General features: G+C 45.6%; 1 protein-coding gene across 1 annotated transcript in view; it reads left to right on the top strand.

Annotated features, from left to right (window-relative positions):
- The window catches only part of LOC138301236 (ER degradation-enhancing alpha-mannosidase-like protein 3), a 252,313-nt gene that overhangs the window by 11,309 nt on the left and 216,780 nt on the right, over positions 1-24,224 (top strand). Inside the window, exon 2 of the mRNA XM_069241496.1 lies at positions 9,564-9,609. Coding sequence (XP_069097597.1) covers positions 9,564-9,609 — 46 coding nt within the window. The remainder of the gene's footprint in view (positions 1-9,563; positions 9,610-24,224) is intronic.

The following is a 24,224-nucleotide window of genomic DNA, read 5'->3' as shown; positions in this document are numbered from 1 at the left end:
GGGAGGAGGCACAAAGAGGGTGTACCCACCCTCAGGGCTAGTAGCCATTGGCTACTAACCCCCCAGACCTAAACACGCCCTTAAATTTAGTATTTAAGGGCTCTCCCTGAACCTAGAAACTAGATTCCTGCAACAACAAGAAGAAGGACTGCCTAGCTGAAAACCCCTGCAGAGGAAGACCAGAAGACAACAACTGCCTTGGCTCCAGAAACTCACCGGCCTGTCTCCTACCTTCCAAAGAACTCTGCTCCAGCGACGCCTTCCAAAGGGACCAGCGACCTCTGAATCCTCTGAGGACTGCCCTGCTTCGACGACGACAAGAAACTCCAGAGGACAGCGGACCTGCTCCAAAAAGACTGCAACTTTATCCAAAGGAGCAGCTTTAAAGAACCCTGCAATCTTCCCGCAAGAAGCGTGAGACTTGCAACACTGCACCCGGCGACCCCGACTCGGCTGGTGGAGAACCAACACCTCAGGGAGGACCCCCGGACTACTCTACGACCGTGAGTACCAAAACCTGTCCCCCCTGAGCCCCCACAGCGCCGCCTGCAGAGGGAATCCCGAGGCTTCCCCTGACCGCGACTCTCTGAAACCTAAGTCCCGACGCCTGGAAAAGACCCTGCACCCGCAGCCCCCAGGACCTGAAGGACCGGACTTTCACTGCAGAAGTGACCCCCAGGAGTCCCTCTCCCTTGCCCAAGTGGAGGTTTCCCCGAGGAAGCCCCCCCCTTGCCTGCCTGCAGCGCTGAAGAGATCCCTTGATCTCTCATTGACTTCCATTGTGAACCCGACGCTTGTTCTAACACTGCACCCGGCCGCCCCCGCGCCGCTGAGGGTGAAATTTCTGTGTGGGCTTGTGTCCCCCCCGGTGCCCTACAAAACCCCCCTGGTCTGCCCTCCGAAGACGCGGGTACTTACCTGCTGGCAGACTGGAACCGGGGCACCCCCTTCTCTCCATTGAAGCCTATGCGTTTTGGGCACCACTTTGAACTCTGCACCTGACCGGCCCTGAGCTGCTGGTGTGGTAACTTTGGGGTTGCTCTGAACCCCCAACGGTGGGCTACCTTGGACCAAGAACTGAACCCTGTAAGTGTCTTACTTACCTGGTAAAACTAACAAAAACGTACCTCCCCCAGGAACTGTGAAAATTGCACTGTGTCCACTTTTAAAATAGCTATTTGTGAATAACTTGAAAAGTATACATGCAATTGAAATGATTCAAAGTTCCTAATGTACTTACCTGCAATACCTTTCAAACAAGATATTACATGTTAAATTTGAACCTGTGGTTCTTAAAATAAACTAAGAAAATATATTTTTCTATACAAAACCTATTGGCTGGATTTGTCTCTGAGTGTGTGTACCTCATTTATTGTCTATGTGTATGTACAACAAATGCTTAACACTACTCCTTGGATAAGCCTACTGCTCGACCACACTACCACAAAATAGAGCATTAGTATTATCTCTTTTTACCACTATTTTACCTCTAAGGGGAACCCTTGGACTCTGTGCATGCTATTCCTTACTTTGAAATAGCACATACAGAGCCAACTTCCTACATTGGTGGATCAGCGGTGGGGTACAAGACTTTGCATTTGCTGGACTACTCAGCCAATACCTGATCACACGACAAATTCCAAAATTGTCATTAGAAATTGATTTTTGCAATTTGAAAAGTTTTCTAAATTCTTTAAAGTCCTGCTAGGGCCTTGTGTTAGTCCCTGTTAGCATTTCTTTTAGAGTTTAAAAGTTTGTTAAAAGTTTGAATTAGATTCTAGAACCAGTTTTAGTTTCTTAAAAAGTATTCCAACTTTTAGAAGCATAATGTCTAGCACAGATGTGAATGTGGTGGAACTCGACACCACACCTTACCTCCATCTCCAGATGAGAGAGCTAAGGTCACTCTGTAACATAAGAAAAATAACAATGGGCTCCAGACCTACCAAAGCACAGCTCCAGGAGCTGTTGGCAGAGTATGATAGAGCCAACCCCTCTGTGGATAACACAGAGGAAGATGATAGTGAACTGGAGGAAGAATCCCCTCCACCAGTCCTATCTAGGGAGAACAGGGCTTCTCAAGCCCTGACTCCAAAAATAATAGTCAGAGATGCTGGCTCCCTCACAGGAGGGTCCAACCTCTCTGAAACCACTGAGGATAACTCCAGTGAAGAGGACATCCAGTTAGCCAGGATGGCCAAAAGATTGGCTTTGGAAAAACAGATCCTAGCCATAGAAAGGGAAAGACCAGAGATGGGCCTATGACCCATCAATGGTGGCAGCAACATAACTAGGGTCAGAGATTCTCCTGACATGTTGAAAATCCCTAAAGGGATTGTAACTAAATATGAAGATGGTGATGACATCACCAAATGGTTCACAGCTTTTGAGAGGGCTTGTGTAACCAGAAAAGTAAGCAGATCTCACTGGGGTGCTCTCCTTTGGGAAATGTTCACTGGAAAGTGTAGGGATAGACTCCTCACACTCTCTGGAAAAGATGCAGAATCTTATGACCTCATGAAGGGTACCCTGATTGAGGGCTTTGGATTCTCCACTGAGGAGTATAGGATTAGATTCAGGGGGGCTCAAAAATCCTCGAGCCAGACCTGGGTTGATTTTGTAGACTACTCAGTGAAAACACTGGATGGTTGGGTAACTGGAAATGAAGTGCATGACTATGTTGGGCTTTATAATTTGTTTATGAAAGAACACATTTTAAGTAACTGCTTCAATGAAAAGTTGCATCAGTATCTGGTAGACCTAGGTCCAATTTCTCCCCAAGAATTGGGAAAGAAGGCAGACCACTGGGTCAAGACTAGGGTAACCAAAACTTCCACTGGGGGTGACCAAAAGAAAGGGGTTACAAAGCCTCCCCAGGAGAAAGTGGGTGACACTAGAAACAAAGAAAAAGAGTCCCCTGTAGGCCCCCAAAAACCAGACCAGGTGGGTGGGCCCCGAGACACAACCCAAAACAAAGGTGGGTACCAGGGTAAGAGCTGGGATGCCACTAAGGCATGGTGCCATAACTGTAAACAGACAGGGCACCACACCAAGGACACTTCTTGTCCCAAAAACAAACCCCCTAGCAAAATTCCAGGGGTGACCAGTGTAGCCATTGGGGATGACTCCTCAGATGAGGAGGTCTTCATAGCCTTCAACTGGAAAAAGGGCCCAACAGGTGAGTTGGAGAGTAGACACTTCCACCACCTACTGGTGAATGGAATCCCAGCCACTGCCCTGCGAGACACTTGTGCCAGTCACACTATTGTGCATGACAGGCTGGTGTTCTCAAACCAGTACATCCCAGGTGAGACTGCCAGAGTAAGAGTTAGCCCAGACAGGGTCACTTGTAGGCCAGTGGCTTTTGTGCCCATAGAAGTGGGTGGGACTTTTAGCTGGAGAAGGGTGGTAGTCAGTACAGACCTCCCCCTTGATTGTCTCCTTGGGAATGACTACCCAGAGGTTAGTCAGAGCCCAAGAGAGGAACTGGTCCAGTGCCAGTCCTCTCCCAAGGATTCTGGAGTGCCTACCTCTGCAGTAAATGCAAGTAGGCCCCAGAAGAAAAAGAAAAGGAAACAGAGTAGGAAAGGTGGACAACCTTTAGCCAAGGTTCCAGCAAGCCAAGGAGATTCTGCTCCAGTAGGGGAGAACTCCAAAAGTGGCTCTGATAAAGTCCAACCTGACCCACAAGAAGTCCTGGCTAGTCAGGCAACTGTTAAGCCTGAGTGGGTGGCTCCTCAGCTAACAGAAGAAAGAGTGGAAGAAGGGTGTTTACTACAAGATGTGGTAACCCCCCACTCTAATACAGCAGACAGGCACCCTGAACCCAAAGAAGCCTGTAACTTAGCCCCTTCCCTTGTAGGTGAAGAGCTAAAGGTGTGGTTCTGGGCACTGACAGCTGTCAGTGGCCTCTGCTGGGTGTTAGCCTTTATGGCTGCACTATCCTTGGCATGGTGGTCAGACCCCATGCCAAATAGCAAGTTAGGCCCCCTGACCCTGTTGGTCATGGTGGGGTTACTCCAGCTCTGGGTAACCTCTTTGGGTAAGCTAGGGGTGACCCTGGCTAAGATAAGATTAGCAGAGGTGGATACCTCTAACCCCAAAATAGAGAGAATGGGTGAAGACATAAAAAGCACAGACAAGAGGCAGTTCAGACTAGGTCCTATCACTGTGGAAGTGGGTCAGTTCCCCAGAGGGAATGACCTGAACAGGAGGATGTAAGGCAGAGTAGGCCCTGCAACAAACCAGCCTATTTCCTCTACTCATCCTCGCCTGACAGACTAGGAAGACTCTCCCAGCTTTGGCTGAGTCTCCTGGCCTGTGGGCTGGGGGGGGCTTGTGTAAAGAAATGGCTCCCTGTTGCAGTTACCCCCCACTTTTTGCCTGATACTGATGCTGACTTGACTGAGAAGTGTGCTGGGACCCTGCTAACCAGGCCCCAGCACCAGTGTTCTTTCACCTAAAATGTACCATTGTTTCCACCATTGGCACAACCCTGGCACTTAGGTAAGTCCCTTGTAACTGGTACCCCTGGTACCTGATGCCAGGGAAGGTCTCTAAGGGCTGCAGCATGTCTTATGCCACCCTAGGGACCCCTCACTCAGCACAGACACACTGCTTGCCAGCTGGTGTGTGCTGGTGGGGAGAAAATGACTAAGTCGACATGGCACTCCCCTAAGGGTGCCATGCCAACCTCCCACTGCCTGTGGCATAGGTAAGTCACCCCTCTAGTAGGCCTTACAGCCCTAAGGCAGGGTGCACTATACCACAGGTGAGGGCATATGTGCATGAGCACTATGCCCCTACAGTGTCTAAGCAAAACCTTAGACATTGTAAGTGCAGGGTAGCCAGAAGAGTATATGGGCTGGGAGTCTGTCAAAAACGAACTCCACAGCTCCATAATGGCTACACTGAATACTGGGAAGTTTAGTATCAAACTTCTCAGAATAATAAACCCACACTGATGCCAGTGTTGGATTTATTTAAAAATGCACACAGAGAGCATCTTAGAGATGCCCCCTGTATTTTACCCAATTGTTCAGTGTAGGCTGACTGGTTCCAGCAGCCTGCCACACTAGAGACATGTTGCTGGCCCCATGGGGAGAGTGCCTTTGTCACTCTGAGGCCAGTAACAAAGCCTGCACTGGGTGGAGATGCTAACACCTCCCCCAGGCAGGAGCTGTAACACCTGGCGGTGAGCCTCAAAGGCTCACCCCTTTGTCACAGCACAGCAGGGCACTCCAGCTTAGTGGAGTTGCCCGCCCCCTCCGGCCACGGCCCCCACTTTTGGCGGCAAGGCTGGAGGAAACAAAGAAAGTAACAAGGAGGAGTCACTGGCCAGTCAGGACAGCCCCTAAGGTGTCCTGAGCTGAGGTGACTCTAACTTTTAGAAATCCTCCATCTTGCAGATGGAGGATTCCCCCAATAGGATTAGGGATGTGACCCCCTCCCCTTGGGAGGAGGCACAAAGAGGGTGTACCCACCCTCAGGGCTAGTAGCCATTGGCTACTAACCCCCCAGACCTAAACACGCCCTTAAATTTAGTATTTAAGGGCTCTCCCTGAACCTAGAAACTAGATTCCTGCAACAACAAGAAGAAGGACTGCCTAGCTGAAAACCCCTGCAGAGGAAGACCAGAAGACAACAACTGCCTTGGCTCCAGAAACTCACCGGCCTGTCTCCTACCTTCCAAAGAACTCTGCTCCAGCGACGCCTTCCAAAGGGACCAGCGACCTCTGAATCCTCTGAGGACTGCCCTGCTTCGACGACGACAAGAAACTCCCGAGGACAGCGGACCTGCTCCAAAAAGACTGCAACTTTATCCAAAGGAGCAGCTTTAAAGAACCCTGCAATCTCCCCGCAAGAAGCGTGAGACTTGCAACACTGCACCCGGCGACCCCGACTCGGCTGGTGGAGAACCAACACCTCAGGGAGGACCCCCGGACTACTCTACGACCGTGAGTACCAAAACCTGTCCCCCCTGAGCCCCCACAGCGCCGCCTGCAGAGGGAATCCCGAGGCTTCCCCTGACCGCGACTCTCTGAAACCTAAGTCCCGACGCCTGGAAAAGACCCTGCACCCGCAGCCCCCAGGACCTGAAGGACCGGACTTTCACTGCAGAAGTGACCCCCAGGAGTCCCTCTCCCTTGCCCAAGTGGAGGTTTCCCCGAGGAAGCCCCCCCTTGCCTGCCTGCAGCGCTGAAGAGATCCCTTGATCTCTCATTGACTTCCATTGTGAACCCGACGCTTGTTCTAACACTGCACCCGGCCGCCCCCGCGCCGCTGAGGGTGAAATTTCTGTGTGGGCTTGTGTCCCCCCCGGTGCCCTACAAAACCCCCCTGGTCTGCCCTCCGAAGACGCGGGTACTTACCTGCTGGCAGACTGGAACCGGGGCACCCCCTTCTCTCCATTGAAGCCTATGCGTTTTGGGCACCACTTTGAACTCTGCACCTGACCGGCCCTGAGCTGCTGGTGTGGTAACTTTGGGGTTGCTCTGAACCCCCAACGGTGGGCTACCTTGGACCAAGAACTGAACCCTGTAAGTGTCTTACTTACCTGGTAAAACTAACAAAAACTTACCTCCCCCAGGAACTGTGAAAATTGCACTGTCCACTTTTAAAATAGCTATTTGTGAATAACTTGAAAAGTATACATGCAATTGAAATGATTCAAAGTTCCTAATGTACTTACCTGCAATACCTTTCAAACAAGATATTACATGTTAAATTTGAACCTGTGGTTCTTAAAATAAACTAAGAAAAGATATTTTTCTATACAAAACCTATTGGCTGGATTTGTCTCTGAGTGTGTGTACCTCATTTATTGTCTATGTGTATGTACAACAAATGCTTAACACTACTCCTTGGATAAGCCTACTGCTCGACCACACTACCACAAAATAGAGCATTAGTATTATCTCTTTTTACCACTATTTTACCTCTAAGGGGAACCCTTGGACTCTGTGCATGCTATTCCTTACTTTGAAATAGCACATACAGAGCCAACTTCCTACAGTGGGCGAGCAGTTAGGCTTCTCAGACGGTTGTGTTAATCATTTGCTGTACTCACAGAAGCAATAAATGAGTCACACACTCAAAGTATAAATCAGAGATCAAATTAGAAAAATTACATTTCTTTTTATATATTTTTCAAACCCAAGAACTTCATTAGGAGGTAAGTACGTTTTTAAGCATAAATACTTTTTAAATGCAAAAATGAATGCAGTTCAAATTCAGAGTTCTTCAATGTTAACCTATTTAAGGAAAACACATTCAGCAAACCAGCAGTTAGTGACATCTCACTGGACCAATCTTGTAGACTTAAGGCAAGCACTGGGCAAGGGTCAGGACCACACCAACAGGTCACTCCAGGCTGCACTGGGGAGGCAAGGTCCTGTAGGTGTCAGGCGCCCAATGTATTTTAGTGGGGATTAGTCTCTGTGCATTTAGGCTGCTGCTCCAGCTGGGTGGCCAGTCCGGGACAACCAACAGGTGGGTCACAAATGTGAAGGTGCTCTGGGACGAAGTTGCACCTTTGGTCCTCTTCTCCAAGGCCCAGGGCTGATGGTTGCATGGGTTGTCCTTTGACGTCTGGTTTCCTTGTCCAGGAGCACTTGCAGTTGGAGGGGGGAGGGAGATCCTATGCTCTGAGGCTGCAGGTGTCACCAGGGAGTCCCGGAGGAGTAAAACCACAGTGGACTCAAGCTCAGGAGAGCTGGGGGAAATTGTTGAAAGGAAGGGTCCACTTCAACTCGGGCTGGCGGCGATTGGTGCAGTGGCTGCTTTAGGTATCTGGTTTCTCTCACCACAGAGGCTGCGGGAAAGGAGGCCTGCATTCAGAGGCTGAAGGTGACTTCAGGGAGTCCAGGAGGGGTAAAACCACAGTGGTCTTGGACTCTGAACAGCAGGGGGCCTTGCTGGCACCGAGGTCCCCACCCACTCGGGTCAGTGACCGCGGGTGCAGTGGTGTCTTCGGGTGTAGGATCTTTGCGGATCTGTAGACTTCACTGTCCTTTCCTTGGAGTTGGCTGGAGAGCAGGTCCGCTGCTTATGGGAGATTTGAGTCTTTTCCAATTGCAGGCAGTCCTCCCAGGTTTCTGGGGGTTCAGCTGCAGGACGGAGCGTCTTTTGGTGCAGAGTCCATCTAGGAGTGGAGACAGGCCGGCAGGGTTGGTACCAAGTCAGCTGCTTCTTCTTCTCTTCTTCTGCAGGTGTGTCTCTTCTTTTTCTTCTTAGATCATCCAAATCGGAGTTCTAGGGTTTAGGGGATGCCACCTAAATACTCAATTTAAGGGAGTGCCAGGTGGCAGCCAATGGGTTGTCCACCTTTAGGGTGACTACACCCTTTCTATGACCACTTCAATTGGGAAGTGAGCATAACCTTGACCCTTTTAGCCTGATTACTTCCAAACCAAGATGGAGGAATTTCAAAAGTGGTGTCCACTTCAGCTCGTCCACCTTAGGAGTGAGACTGGCATGAAGTTGGCACACCTCCAATCTGCCTAATTTTCCCACCTGTCCTGGTACCAAAAGTTGGGTCACGACAAGGGGGCTGGTCATCTCCATCATTTGGAGAGACCTGGGTCACATTACAAAGGCGGCCAGGCCTCTGAAGCTTCCTGCCCTGGAATATCCATCCTGCCTGGAGGAGGTGTCAACACCCCAGCCCAGTGCAGGCTTTTGTTTCTGGACCCCAAGAGCACTGGCTTTCACCTTGGGGGGGTCAGAAATGTGGCTAAGGTAGCTGAACTGGTCAGGACCAGTCACATAACACCCTAGTAGCTGGTAGGTTTTCAGGAGGCAACTCTAAGGTGCCCTCTGGGTGCATATATTGGTAAATCCAACACTGGCATCAGGGTGGGTTTAGCAAAACGAGCTGTTTGTTACCAAACATCACTATCTTCAGTGAATCCATCATGTAGCTAGGCAACTCGTAGTGACCAGTGGCCAGCATGTGTATTTAAAATGGCTTCCCTGGTCACTTTCTATGTCTGAGAATCGACAAAGACATAGCAGGGACATATCTGCTCGTGCATATATGCCTTCACATGTAATATAATGTACCCTGCCTTGGGGCTGTAAGGCATGCTAGAGGTGTGACTTACACGTATTATATGCAGTGTTACAGGACATGGCACACAGGCTGTGTGCTATATCATATTTTCACTTTTATCTGCACCAAGACACGCAGCCTGTCATGTGCTTGGTGAGGGGATCCCTTAGGGTGCCACAATTCATGCTGCAGCCCATAGGGACCCTCTTTAGTACCCCAGGCCCTAGGTACCAGGGGTACCATTTAATAGGGACTTACAGAGGATGCTAAAGGTTTTACCAGTTGGGAAAAACGACTGTGTAGTTTTGGTGGAAAGAGGTCTGGCACTAGGGACCTCGTTAGCTTGGGGACCCAGTGCATTTCCAGTCGAAATTACATCAGATACCAGGCAAAAAGTGGGGGATAACCATGCCAAAAAAGGTTCTTTCCTACAGTGAGGCACCCATACATTTTTATATGCTTTATTGTGTGCATACATGCTTGTAATTGTTTCCTCGTATTTCTTTTCTAGGAACCAGGTCTTAGAAATGTTTGATCATGCCTACGGCAGCTACATGGTGAGTTCTATTCTTCTTGTTTTGGTGTGTAATCAAGTGCCCAAAGCAAAGCATGTTAAGTTAAACAAACATGGTAACCGTGGGCCCATTCTACGTGCAGCGCTCGAAGCTTAGCCAGATCAAAGAGAAATATCAAGAAATGAGTTGCGTGTAATGAATTATCAATGACTGCTGAATAGTCATGTCTCATAATGTCCACAGAACACAGGGGTCTTGTTACCGCAGAGAAATGCAGCGTTCGTTGTTAGCAAAGCTCAATGCTAATAATAACCGTTTAATGGGATTATTTGCCTGCTGAGTTTTCTTTCACAAGCATTTTAAAGTGTATTATTTCCTGAGCTCATTCACCCATTGTTTATAAGTATCTGTTTTGTCTTTGATTTATTAACCTGTTCACATAAAGAGTAAGACTGCGTGATTTTCCACATACTTACTCTGTTTGCCGATCACTTTAAAAATGTTATATGCTACAACTTTATTTGACACACATGAGCGTCAAAGGTAACTGGGTATTTCAAAACATGAGTAACAATTAAAAGCACACATTTTAAATACTTTTTTTTTTTTTTAAACACGAGGATCCAGTAGTCTATTTTTAAAAAAACAAATTGGTGTGTGTCCCGGTCCACCTGACGGGGACCCTCTCAGAAAGTACCTCCCCACAAACAACGTAACCTACCCTACAAGGGAAAAACATTCTTATGAAGGTGAGCAATTCAGCTTGCCAAAATACACGGTGATTAATTTTAAGACAAACCTCACTGGGTTATTAGAGAAAAATGAAACATACATTTTTGAAATTCTTCATCAAAATGTTCATTTTTAATCTTTTGTAAACGTTTATATTGCCTTGATGAGTAGTTTTGAAAGAACAGTGTTCTCCCCAATAAAGGTAGGTTGGTGGCAGAGCTATATCACTACAGTTCAAGGATGAATTTAATTAGTAATCCATCTTTCTAAAATTGTAGGCTATTAATTTCATTCAAGGTGGAGTTCTGGGAGCGAGGCGCTGTAGGGTTGGTGGGTGGAGAGGGGGGTATACAGAAGCATTTTCCAAACATTGGCACCCATATAAATGTGTGTCCTCCTTGACATTCTAATATAATAGAGAAACATTTGTGGGAAACCTTCGAAGGAGAAAAAATGTATTGGCTAGATTTCCATGAACTTGCTATTCAGGAGCCATGAACCCTGGTTGTAAATGCCTAATGAAGTACATGTAACTGCAGAAAGTAAGAAAGGTGGCAGAAGAACGGGGCTGATCAAGCAGAATATTGTCATTAGCTGAATGAATGTTCTGGAGCTGCAAGAACATGTACTTAGGCAGGCCTACGAGCAGTTCATCTGAGTAGTCCAGATGGAACACGACAAGCTTGCTCATAAAAAAGGAAACAAATTATAATGTCTTATTCCTGGAAATTCATGAGAAAGTCACGCCTGCACCTGGAGTAAGACCCAAGTGCACAAAGAAAAAATGATTTGTAATTCAGGCTTCTATAATCAGTACAAATGTTCTAACATCACACATCTTGCCTTCCCCCAGTTACACAGGTTGTGCTTCTGGAATAGGATGGAAAACCTGACTGGCAACATATTAGGAGATTGTGTTCCAGAAGATAGTGACTTGATTGGATAGAGTTAAATGCACCAAAGTCGTCCTTACTGTAGAAGAGCAGTTTGAAGCACCGTACTATTCAATGAGTACTTTCACTTCTTTTAAGCAAAGGACAAAAATGCCCAGTATTTAGAAAAGAGGGAATAGGCAATGTGTAATTCATTGTTCATGATTGAGATAATCCAAGGCTGGGATCATTGCTTAACTTGTAAATTAATGAGTGCCTGTGACCAAAGCTGTACTCTGAAGCCCATGGCCTGTGCAGATATATTCTGATGTGCACAATAGTAAAGCGTTCTAGCCATTAAGCCACCTCATGCCTCTTTAACCCTCTACCAGACACTCCCTACCCCTTTTTCTCACTCTTGCAGGTCCCTGCTTTCTCCATTTGTGCCGGTTTATCTGTCTTTATCTTTCTTCATCTTTCAGCTTTGTGTGTTTTTCACTCTCTTCATTTCGGTGAATGTCTCAAGCGGAAAAATAGGTGCTGGTCATCAAAAACAAGTGCTGCTGGCCTCACCAGCAACCACTGGCTCAAATTAAGCTCTGGCTAGGATAGTTTAGTATGCTCCCCAGGTTCACTGCCGGGATCACATCCTCCGCATCGGGCGAAGGACACATTGATGCAGTAATTCCTTGAATACAACATCAGTCAATAGAAGACAATGATCCTCTCTGGGATGCACATTTATGCCTGGATGTCTTAGCACCATTGACGTATGGAAATTGGTGATATACATGAAAAACGCTTTGAACATCTGACTTCTGTTTACAGTCTTCTCTTCTTGGTATCGTAAATGTATATTTTGACAGGTAGTTATGAGGACGTTCTAGTGTTCAGATAGCTTTGTTTTATGTGATAACAACACTTCATACTATCATACTTTAAAATGGCTAGTATTGATGTATGCATAAATGGAAGCTTCTGATTGGCTTCGCTGTGGTGGTCTGTGATTGTTAAGTGAATCCTATATATATATATATGTATATAAATATATATATATATATATAAACTGATGGGAATTTTGATTGTTTTTATCATTGCATACACCTTTTAAAGTTTAAAGAGACTATTTTGTACATCTCATTTCAAATACCACTCAAGAATAAATAACATTATTTCACTCACCTTCAACAGCGATTACTTATACCTTCACCTGCTTGGAATTGTTATTTCTGTAATTGCACCTCTTATTTAAAACTGAATAGAAATCATTTAATTTAAAAAAAGATTGCATTGCACAGATCACATATCAGTGAACTTTTGTTAGAGGACTCATTGCATTTTGTTTCATATAATTTACAAATTCCCTGTGATCGTTTAGAGGTAACAAAGTATATTTCTGAAATAACTCTTTCTTGGGCAGTTGAATAAGCTCATGGTTGGTTGATTCCACTTCAGCATTCTAAAATCCTACTTTTGTTTTTCTTCCAAGCCATGCTCCTTCAACTCCACTACCCCAGTTAACCAAAATGGAAGCCATCAGTTTCTCGCTTGTTTTCCCACAATTATTCAGAGATAAATAAGCTAAAGACATGATAATAACACAATCCTATGGATTTTAGACTGTTTCATATAGGACGATTGGGTGCTATAGGGGTTAAGTAAGCTAACAATGTACTAGAAGTTGTAGGCAAAAGATTACAGGTATATTTCATAGAACTTCGATTTGGATGAGAGAACTGCACTGGTTTCAGGCAAATCATTTCTATGGCCGTCAAAGTCATGAGGCTCCCAAGGACCCACAATACAACTTCACTGTTAAGAGAACTCTATGTAGCCTCAGTTGTCACTATTCCATTTGCCTAATACCCAGTCCTAACAGGTACAACCAATAGTATTGTTTATTTACTATTAAATCTTTTATGAGAATATGAGAGGGAGGGGCATAATAAACCATTATCACCGAAAACACTTGCATTCTTGTATTCCTACACCAAAAATAGCTTGCCTCACATTAACACAAGGTGCCAAGGCCACTTGTACTGACGAAAATATTATATTTTGCTGCAGAATGATTAATTTTGATCTTGTTTTCTGTACAATAATCCTGTAATATTTTCAAATAACACTCAGTTATTGGACAGTAAAGATCAGTCTTTGTAAAATAACTCTTGGTGATGCAAGATGCCCAGCTGTGCAAAGATCCTGGAAAGATTCATGCTGCTTCTTCAAGGCAGTCACTCTACTCCTGTTTCCAGTAGCTTTAACAACTAGTATCATAGTTCCGACCCACCACCTTGAATGCTTTTGAATAGGTAGACTAGAGAAGTTCTTGTGACCAGTAGCTTGTACTTTCTCCTGTGTATTAGAAATAGTCAGACTAGTTACCGAAACTCCAGCTGGATAGGTCTATAGAATGTCTAGAGTCCTTCTGCTCCCCAATGTAAATCTTCTACCCATCGGACATAATGATAAAAGCCAGCCTTGGAGAGGTCAAGACAGATCTTGTATTCCAAGAAGTTGCAATAATGAATTGCCACTTTAGTTTTCAAATGTTAGAGGCCTCTAGCAGCAAAGAGATTTGCTCATGTTTAGAAGGATCAGACCGGTTCAGGGGGGACCTTTTTAAATAAATATGTGGTTATGCCAGATACTAAAGTGACATTGAAACTGTTGGCAATGGAAGGATGAAAATAATAGTGGGAATGGGACTTGTGTCCAATGGATATCCGGATTTTGGTTTGACTAATTTACTTGGCCATCATTCACATGACAGAAGTAGTGTCAGGTATCCTGTGCTGTGCTGGTTGACAATTTGGCCTGAATAAAAAAGGATCTGTATAGAGCTTTTAAACTGGCCTGTCTTTGGACCTAGAAGCAAATGGGTTAGAGAGATATTCCAGAGTTGAAATGATTTTTGTTTGTTAGTAGGTAGGATAATGCAGATGGGTTTATATCGCTAACAGGCAATACGAAGTAGTGAGTCTCTTTCAGTGGATGTATAAAAAAAGGCTATTAAATATTGCTTAGAAGAAACCATTGCCACACTAGCTAATATTGCACGTAAAGACAACTGCTACCCTCTGTAACTAGCCTAGTACCCTTGGATTGGTTAGACCACCACATCATCCTATTCAGCATAACAATTCTGAATCCCACAATCAGAGGATAAGCCGAACCACCACGCATTACATGTAGGATAAATGAAAACTAATACATTGAAGCTGTATACATTTTAACAAAGTCAACATTGTTGATTTAGATTGTATATACCAGCTTTCTAGTTAATTTGTTGTTAAATATTATTGAAAACAAAAATCTGATGTTATTCTTGTGTTCGGTAAAGTCTGGAGCTTTTTCAAGACCTATGTTTTATAATGTTACATTGAGTTAGGTTCTCGAGCAAGGAAATGTTGTGCTTGTTAAGTTGTTTGGTTTGAGTACATAGTATGGTATCACTAGTGCTTAATTTGTGCTTGTTGTTCCTGGTGCGGAGCACCGGCACTTATTTTTGAGGGTCAGCACTTATTCTTCTGCCTCAAGCATTTCCTGCGAGCGAAAGAAACATATGGGAAAGACGGAGAAAGGGAAAAACGAAAAAGCTTCACAACGGGAGAAAGTAGAAAGCTACAAGAGTGAGCTGAAGGGGCAGGGAGTGGCTGTAAATGGATTGAAGTGGCCCGAGATAGCTTCAGGATTACGCTGCCTCAGTATTCCGCGCTCACACATTTAAATGCAGCAGCCGCATGTTTAAGAGGAGAGCTTTGGGCACCGGCACATTTTTATTTACAAATTTAAGCACTGGGTATGACTGTCTTCCAATGTCCTTATCTGTATGCAGTGGCTGTCTATTGAGCCTCTAACTTTCCTTGCCAGAGTCTGTACCACAGTCTGTCCATAAGAGACATAATTATGATCTCATCACAAATAAAGGCAGACACCAAACAAAACACAGTCACAAAATGCTCCGAAGAGTTTGTAAAGTAAGCATTATCACAGGAAAAGTCAAGCTGTACATTAAAGCCATAGTCCAATTCTAGAACTAATGAAGCACTTAATCACCTCACCCTCCACGTATATTCCAATCTCGGTGCACAGAATTTGTTAAACACTGTTTTGTGGACAAAAACAACACAACAATATTTAACACCAAAACTGAATCTGAAGGCCTCAATCACAAAGGTATCTTACACGTTTGAGCAAGTTCCTACTTTTCGTTATTCACAAAAGAAGTGTAAGTTCCTTCTAAAAACACACACAGTAGTAAGTCCAGCTCTACACATAAGGAACCACTTGTTATGCAATTCCTTCCCATTAGAAAATAATGGCAATAGGTATTTAAAAATAAAACCCTGTAATATTTTTATTTTATTTTAAATTAAATTATTTAAAAATAGGTTAAATTATAAATCAATGTTAAAGATATATACAAAATAATATATACTTACATTTAATTATAAAATATTGTAATAACCTAATTTGAATGAAAAGCTAATCTAACTATACATTTTTCTTAAACATTTAAATAAATTCCAATTAAATATGTACATCCATTTATTTTTAATTCAAACTTCAAAACATAATTTTAGTTTAATGTATTTCCATTAAATTTGTATTTCAGAATTAATATTATAGTGCAGTAGTATTTAATTTTTATTTTGTTTTACATTTAAAGTAAATACATAAAATGAATTTACATTAATATTCAACTGTAGGAAGCCGGCTCCCTATATGATGCATTAAAAATAACTACACCGTGCACAGTCCAGTCGATCCCCAACTGGTTTGCAGAGGCAAAAGTAAATAGGACTAATGCTCTATTTTGTAGTAGTGTGGGCGAGCATTTAGGCTTATCAGAGGGTAGTGCTAAGCATTTGTTGTACTCAGAGAGGGAGTAAATGAGACGCACATTCAAAGAATAAATCCAAGGTCGCACAGGATATCCGTCACGTTTGTGACGGAGTATCCTATTTGCCAAAGTCGTAATCAGGCCTGTAGTTCAGTTTCAGAGTTCTTCAATATTATGCTGTAGGAGGAAAATGCATTAAGCAAACAAGCACTTTACAAAAACGAACGGGACCAATCTTGTATACTTAAGGTGAGTACTGGACATGGGTCATGACTACACCAACAGGTCACTTCGGGCAGCACTGGGATGGCCAGGTGCAGTACGCGTTGGATGCCCAGTGTATTTCAATGGGGATTGATCTTTGTGAATTTTGGCTGCAGGCTGTGGCTGGGGGGCCATTCAGGGGCGACCAACAGGTAAGTTGCAAACGTGTGGTTCTCTGGACTTAGTTGTACCTTTGGTCCTCTTCACCAGGGCTGACAGATGCAGGTGTGTCTTTTGGCATCCGTTTTCTTTGTCTAGGAGCACTTGGGGTTGGGGTCCAATGGTCTGAGGCTGCAGGCATCGTCTGGTAGTCCAGGAGGACTGAAACCACACTGTACTCAAGCCCAAGAGAGCAGGGGAACGTCGGTGACACCAGGGGTCCACTTCAGCTGGGGCAATGGCAACCGATGCAGTGGTTGCTTTAGGTGTCAGGTTTCTCTCACCACAGAGGCTTCGGGAGAGGGGGCCTGTGTGCTGAGGCGACTTCAGGGAGTATAGGAGAGGTGAAACCATGATGGACTCGGACTCTGGACAGCTGGGGGACCCGGCTGGCACCAGAGGTCCACTCCCACTCTGGTCAGTAAAGGCGGGTGAAGTGCTGTCTTCAGGTGTCGTTTTTTGCAGTTCTGAAGGCTGCAGAGTCGTTTTTGTAGAGTTATTGGGGAGCAGGTCCGCTGCTCATGGGAGACTTATGTCTTTTTCAAAGGCAGGCTGTCCTTCCAGGTTTCTGGAGGTTTAGCTGCAGGACAAGGAGTCTCCTGGTGCACAGTCCGTCGAATAGTGCAGGCTGCCCAGCGGGGTTGGTACCGGGCCAGCTGCTTCTTGCAGGTGCATCTCTTCTTTGTCCTTTTCCTCTTAGGGCGTCAAAATCTGAGTTCTGAGGTTCAGGGGTGCCACCTAAATACTCATTTTAGGGGCGTTACAGGGAGTGCCAGGTAGCAGCCAATGGGATGACCACCTTTAGGGTGATTACACCCTTTCTATGACATCTTCTGTTGGGAAGTGGGCATAACCCGGACCCTAGCGGCCTAATTCTTTCCATACCAAGATGGAGGAGTTTAAAAAGTGGTGTCTTAGGGGTGGCACTGTCATGAATTGGGCACACCGCCCAATCTGCCTAATTTTCCTGCCTATCGTGCCACCAAAAGTGTGGTCAGGACGGGGGGGGGGGTCATTACCCTTTGGAGAGACTGGGTCACATCACAAAGGCGGCTAGGCCTTTTGAAGCTTCCCGCCCGGAATGTCCATGCTGCCTGGAGCAGTTGTCAACACCCCCACCCATGCAGGCTTTTGTCTCTAGACCCCGAGAGCACTGGCTCTCACCGTAATGGGTCACAAACGTGGCTGAACAGGTGAGGAGCAGTCAGTTGACATAATAGTAGCTTGTAGGTTTTCATGGGGCACCAATAAGGTGCCCTATGGTTGCATGTATTGGTAAGTACAACACTGGCATCACTGTGAGTTCACCAATATGCGATGTTTGATACCAAACATCCCTATCTTCAGTGAAGCCATCATGTAGCTGGGGAACTCTGAGTGACCAGTGTCCAGCACATGCGTTTAAAATGGCTTCCCTGTTCACTTTCTATGTCTGAGAATCAACAAGACATAGTGCCCTCCCATGTAATATAATACACCGTGCCTTAGGGCTGTAAGGCCTGCTAGAGGGGTGACTTAGATATATTATATGAAGTGTTAGGGGACATGGCACACCAGCTGTGTGCCATGTCGTGTTTTCAATTTTGGGAGCCCCTTCTCATGCAACGTGCAATGGCATTCTGCATAAGGTTGGTGCTGGTTACTTCAGAGTGGCACAAGTTGTGCTGCAGCTCTGAGGACCCTATTCAGTATCCATGCCATAGGCACCAGGGGTACTTTTTATTAGGGACTTACAGGGGGCTGAAGGGTCTATTCGCTTGGGGATCAAGTGACCAGGTGCCTTGTTTTAGGGAAGGAACACTGGCACTGGGGACCTGGTTAGCAGAAACCCAGTGCAGTTCAGTTAAAGTTGCATCTAAAAACTAGGCAAAAAGCGCGTGGGGGGGCACTGCAACCATAACCCAGCACCCTACATGAACATAAAAATACTAAGGTATTTATTTTCGAGTTTAATTTTCCCTACACTTTACAAGAGGGGCTCTCCTACGGTAAAGACAAGGGAAAATTGAAAAGGCAGGTTTCCTTCTCCAGCTCTTCTGAACCTTTCCAGCACTACCGAAAGCTATGGTATTCATGCATTCCATGAACTATCTAAACATCATCAGAGACACACCTTGATTGTATTTGTGTTGCAGGGTAACGGGTTTAACTTGCAGCGTAATCTGTCTCTTGATAGCGAGCTCTAGTGGCATGAAAGCCAGCTTATAACGTTTTACTTCAGTAAACACGTTAAGATGTTTGTGGACCTGTAAGTACATTTGAATTCCTGTCAGAGGTGTCATTTTTTAAAGATTATAGCTCTTCGGGCTCTAGGTCTAAAGACTTCTCTCATAAACATTCTGTCAAAGTCTCTGCTAGGCACACTCTAATAGGGGCTTTTATCCATTAGGTCATATGTATATTAATGCTTGTTAAATTCTAGCAGTGCTGTACCATTCCTACACACATTACCACTGCCCATGGACGGGCGAGTTTGATTGAGAACATGAGATACTATTGGGCCACAAGAATATGATGTAGTCTGGGAGCTGTGTAAAGTTCCAAGTGACACATTGCTTTTAAAGTGCCCTTCTGAGCGTGGCTCCATTAAAGAGATTTCCCAATACCTGTTCTAGCAATCACTCCACATTTTTGTCATGGACTTTGTAAACCGAGATATGTTGAATAACCCGTCATCACCATAAAAGGCATTTGTTTATTACTACCTACATGTGCACTCCTTGTCCTTCCTTAGGCAGTTCTTGGTGATTCCAGCATAATATTACTCCAGAAGAGGTGAAAGTGGTCTGCATTTTTTTCTTTTTTTTAGGCAGATGTTGAACATGTGTAGTTGGATTTTTTTGACAGACTGAACACAGAAAAAAGAGTCTTTTGACACTTGTGTGGGTCTTTCCTGCTAAAAACTCTGCCGTGTACTGAAAGATTTGTGTTTTGCTATACGTTGCCATGAAAAAATAAACATTGCACTTTGTGGTATTCCTTTTTCCATATCAACATACCATGTATCCAGTGTTGGAGAAATACGGTGTGAACTTGTCAACTTGCCATGTACCAGATCTTGCTATGCTGATTCAGTAACCTCATACGAGTCTTTTGGAAATCTAACGCAATGACTCTGTCTCTCAATCCCTGCAAATGCAACTCTATTGCACTTGTACCAGTGCTTTAAACTGTCCGGTACTGAGTACCGGCACTTTTTTTATTTTGAGAGACCGAGTATCTGCACTTCTCACTGCAACAGCTAAATTGCATTGGCTAGCAGGTTTCACTGGGTCCAGGCAGGTGCCCCATTTAGCGGTACATGCTCTAGAATGCTATTGTCCCCAGCAGGCATCCAAGGTCCCTAGTGCAAATATTCTACATGCCTGACTAGCTGTGAGATATCAATCAAGTGGATATATATAGTGAGACTAATCACCCCGAGAGAGTATCCAGGTAGGTGCTTGCGGGTCTTGATGGTTCAGTTGACTCAGTTGAACAGCCAGTTCTTGGGTGCTCTCTGAATTCCAGTAGAGAGATGGAGGTCCATAGCTACAGAGGGAGGTCATTCTAGGATTTTACCACAAGGGAGGAGAAGAAGCATCCTTAAATGTTTCTTTGGTGGTTGCGGGTGAGTGAGAGGGAGGCGGAACGTAGTTGTCTGGTAGAGTGGTGGAAGTTCAAGTGACAGTTGTTGTAGGCTGGTCCTTGGTTGTGCAATGCTTTGTAGGCGTGTATCATCAGCCTGAACTGGCATCTCTTCTGCATGGGGAGCCAGTGGAGTTTTCTGAGGTGGGGGTGATGTGGGCCTGGGTGGAGAGGTCGAGGAGGAGTGTGGCAGCTGAATTCCTTATGGTTTGTGGTCTCTGCAGCAGGTGTGTGGTGGTCCAACCATAGAGTGCTGCCATAGTACAATTGACTGGTGATTGGGGCCTGAATGACGGTACACCTGGTGTCCAGGGGGAGCCATTTGTAGACTTTTCTTAACAAGCGAAGTGTGCGAAAGCAGGCTGTGGCGACTGCGTTGATCTGGTAATTAATGGTCAGTTTGCTGTCCAGGATTATGCAGAGGTTTCTGGCGTGGTTGGTCAGTTTGGGTGACAGTGCTAGGTCCGAAGGCCACCAGGAGTCATTCCAAGGGATGGTGGTGTTGTCGAAGATCAGCACTTCTGTTTGGTCAGTGTTTAGCTTCAGGCAGTTCTCCTTCCTCCAGATGGCGATGCTAGTCATGCACCTGTGGAAGTTGTTTCTTCTGTTAGCAGGATCTTCTGAGAACGACAAAAGAGCTGGGTGGTGTCTGCGTAGAATATGATATTTAGTATGGGTAAGTATTAAGCCCACTAGCCCCCGAGCAAGTTATCATACCAATTATGACCGATATAGTGCTGAGCGAATTCACCACCCTGGTCATAATTGTTATAAGAGACCATTCCGAAAAGGAAGTGTAAATAATGTCTCCCTTGTAGTAAGATGAATGCAGAAACCTCGGTCAAATTTGGTTGTGACATTGGTCAAAATCAGACTGGCGTCAGAGAGGACAATTGAGGCCACCTGTTCAGACAGCGAAGTCTGCATCAGTGTTGGTGTACCCAAGCCTGGCACTTGCCTGTGCTGGTGCAGAGGACTGAAGTAGTTCAGCTAGCTCTGAGGCCAAACCTGCTGTCAGTAATCCAGGTGAAGGCTTCTCAGCTTCCTGGGCCCCAGAGGTGCACCAGAGAAAATCTGTAGAGATCTGAGGAACTGGAGCATTGCTGTGCCAAACTCTATTCGGTCTGGCATAGCACGGCATAGCTGAATGCCACAGAAACTCTGATGTGTTGCACCAGCTGCAGAATCTGCTCTGAAATCGGCAAACTTTGTGAACGGGACTGTAGGCACTTTCCACTGGCTTCATTGGCTGAGTGGTAATGACGTGAAAGAGCAGAACTCAGGTTTGACGACTTAGGTCTTCTGTGTGGACCTGGGGTGTGACAAAGACTGGCCTCTAGAGCGGCTCTATTGACTTCAGGAGCTAGAACTGGATCTAAACTTGGACTTGGATTGTGAATTGCAGCAAATCTTGGAACAGTCCCAGCGCTGTGTCATCTTGTGCTTGGCTACATAAAGTTTTACCTTCCGTTCACTAATGGGCTTCTGGTTCATCAACACGCAGTCTCCGCAGGTCTTGGGGTCCTAGTCCACCTTAGACACCACAGAGAAACCTGGTGGGGGTCTGTCATGAAATCTGCTTGCAAGAGTCCTTACAGGGCTTAAAATCTGTCGTCTTAGGGAGTGACATCCCTCACTCCAGAAAATTTGAAGAAAAATTGAGAATGGCAGTCTCTGAGAGATGAGAGAAGCTCCAGGTCTGCATCTGGAGGTACAAAAAGAAAGGAACTGACATCTGTACATAGGAGTGGACCCTATATAGGCCCTACATGCCATTTATGGAGCGGAATAGCATCTGAGTGCATCCACAAGGCGCCACCTTCCAACATGCAGAAGCAGTTTGATGCCTGTAGGATATTAAAAAGGTGAGGAATCTTTTGCTGGAGGTCTCTGTCAGAACTATATACTTCTGTCCACTAAAGGTAACATAATGCTCGATGCTGTTTACCTACATGGTAAAGTACATGCTTCTACACTTAAATTAGACCTCTACAAGCAACTGTTTCCACACACCACCATGTAAATTGTATAGTATTTTAACATGTCTTTAGTTTGTAAAGCAATAAACATTTATGAAATTCTAAAGGAGATGTGCTAAGGGGGTTAAAACTGGCCACAGCACACAATTGTCCCTTGTTTATGTCGTGCCATGTATTTATTTTTCTCCTTGTGCTCTCTGGGTCAGAACCCACAATCCCTTTTCTCCGATCTGGGCCTCATAGTATGCAAGGATTTCTGTGTCACCGTCCTCGGGGCACAGGTTGTCTGATGTAATTTTTTTGTGATGTTATTATTGTGTCAATTCTAGGTTTTAAAACTTGAAATCCTACCTATTTTTGGTTCCAGAATGTTGGTCGGTATGCGGTTCTGGGCTGCACATGCGCAACTCAAAGCCCGCTGGTGCAAACGAGGTGTGAACAGAGGCACACCTTTGTAGGCTGCTCTCGAACCTCTGCCACGCCGTCCAGATGCTGTAGGCCCCTCGGCCACACACCGTCCCACGCTGCCCTGTACGGTGGTTTTAGCTTAGACTGTTGTTGTGAACTGCCCTTCCGCTACCCCGCGTAATGGGAGGTGATGTAATAGATGGAAACCGTGAAGAAAGGAAAGCTGCCCAGAGGCTCCCTCGGGAAGCCTCATTACCTTGTCCAGATTCTCAGCGGAGCAGCCAGGGGGCAGCACGTGCACCGATGGAAGAGCAGGGCCTTGGCACAGTGGGAATACTTTAGTCGTGCGAACAATGCGTGTCGGACCTGATGCTTTGGAGACAGGACGGCATGCAACCTCGATGCAATCCCCCTCGCTGCCAGGCATTAGCCCCTCAAGCAGCTGGGCCCGTTGTGATTGTGCAACACCCCCCACCTGCCTGAAGCTAAACACTGACACTGACCAAACAGAAGAGCCAGTTTTCTTTTTACAGCCTTGTATTTAGTCGGTGACATAGTGCAGCTGGTTAACACACCTGCGGCAGAGATACATGTAGGGCCTGCAGAACGCTGGTTCGACTCTGTCAGACCCGATTCAGCCTTTCATTTATTCAAGATCAGAAATATGGGTCTTAATCTGTTACATTGCATTGTAGCATTTATATAATAGTGCTTTCTTCTCCATTGTGGATTTTCGGAAGGTTAACACGCTACACGGCTGGCAGAAGGTTGCATTTGTTGTGATCTAGGAAGTCGATTGGTGTCTGTATAACCAGAGGTGCTCGCATCATGACCTGCCTTGGGGCACAGGGTCAGGCTGTGATGAAGAAGTGGCGGTGCTGTGCGCATGTACATAATAAACGATGATTGTTAAAGCCATTGGGGATGCCTTGGAGATGGGTGGATTGGGTTTGCCATTGCTTTTGAGCAATCCTTTATGTCATCCTTGGTGTGGCTAATAGATAAGAAACAAGCATTGGCAAAGGCAATAGGTTTCCCCTATGTGAAATCTATTGGTTTTGTCAACGTTTTTACGTCGCACAGCAGCTTGGGGGCTACGCACCATGGCTTAAAGTAAAACAAAAAAACGCTGGGACGCGGCCAATGCTGACAAATAAGTGGGACATGTACTCTTGAAGAGGGCATGTCCAAAAGTTAAAAAAATACCTGGAATGCGACTATGGCCAGCTGGAAAGAGACGGCTACTGACAGGAAACTGTACTCGGTCACAAACTTGAATTATTCCAGTGGCCCTGCCTATTGCATAGCAACAAGGTATGGCCTTGCCTCACCCTAATAAGGAGACATTGTATTGTTATTGCATTTGTTTAGCACTTACCACCCCTGATGAGGCGCTGATCATTTCTAGCATTGTTACCGCTGATTTCCACATAGTGACAAATCAGCCACACTCACTTGCACACAAAAAAGTGGGAGATTCTTTTCTTCATAGTTCGCTCATTTCCGGCTACCATCAGATAAACGTTGAAACGTGTATGTTCGAAGTCCAAAATTTACATCAATCAGTTGTTTGGAGACATTACTAGAACTTACTTTAGATCGAATGGTAGAGACCGGGCTGTGCTGGCCGTAGCGGGTATCGGGCGTTGTCCCGGGAGGCTGTAAGGGTGGGGGGCGGTTTTGCAGCAGTGGGGGCCAGTTTTATTACTGGGGGGCGGTTTTGCAGCTGTGCCGCAATATCGCCCCCCAGAAACGAAAGCAGCAGTGCTT

The sequence above is a fragment of the Pleurodeles waltl genome, chromosome 6, assembly GCF_031143425.1.
Source record: "Pleurodeles waltl isolate 20211129_DDA chromosome 6, aPleWal1.hap1.20221129, whole genome shotgun sequence".
NCBI lineage: Eukaryota > Metazoa > Chordata > Amphibia > Caudata > Salamandridae > Pleurodeles > Pleurodeles waltl.
This window is presented reverse-complemented; position numbering and strand designations above follow the sequence as displayed.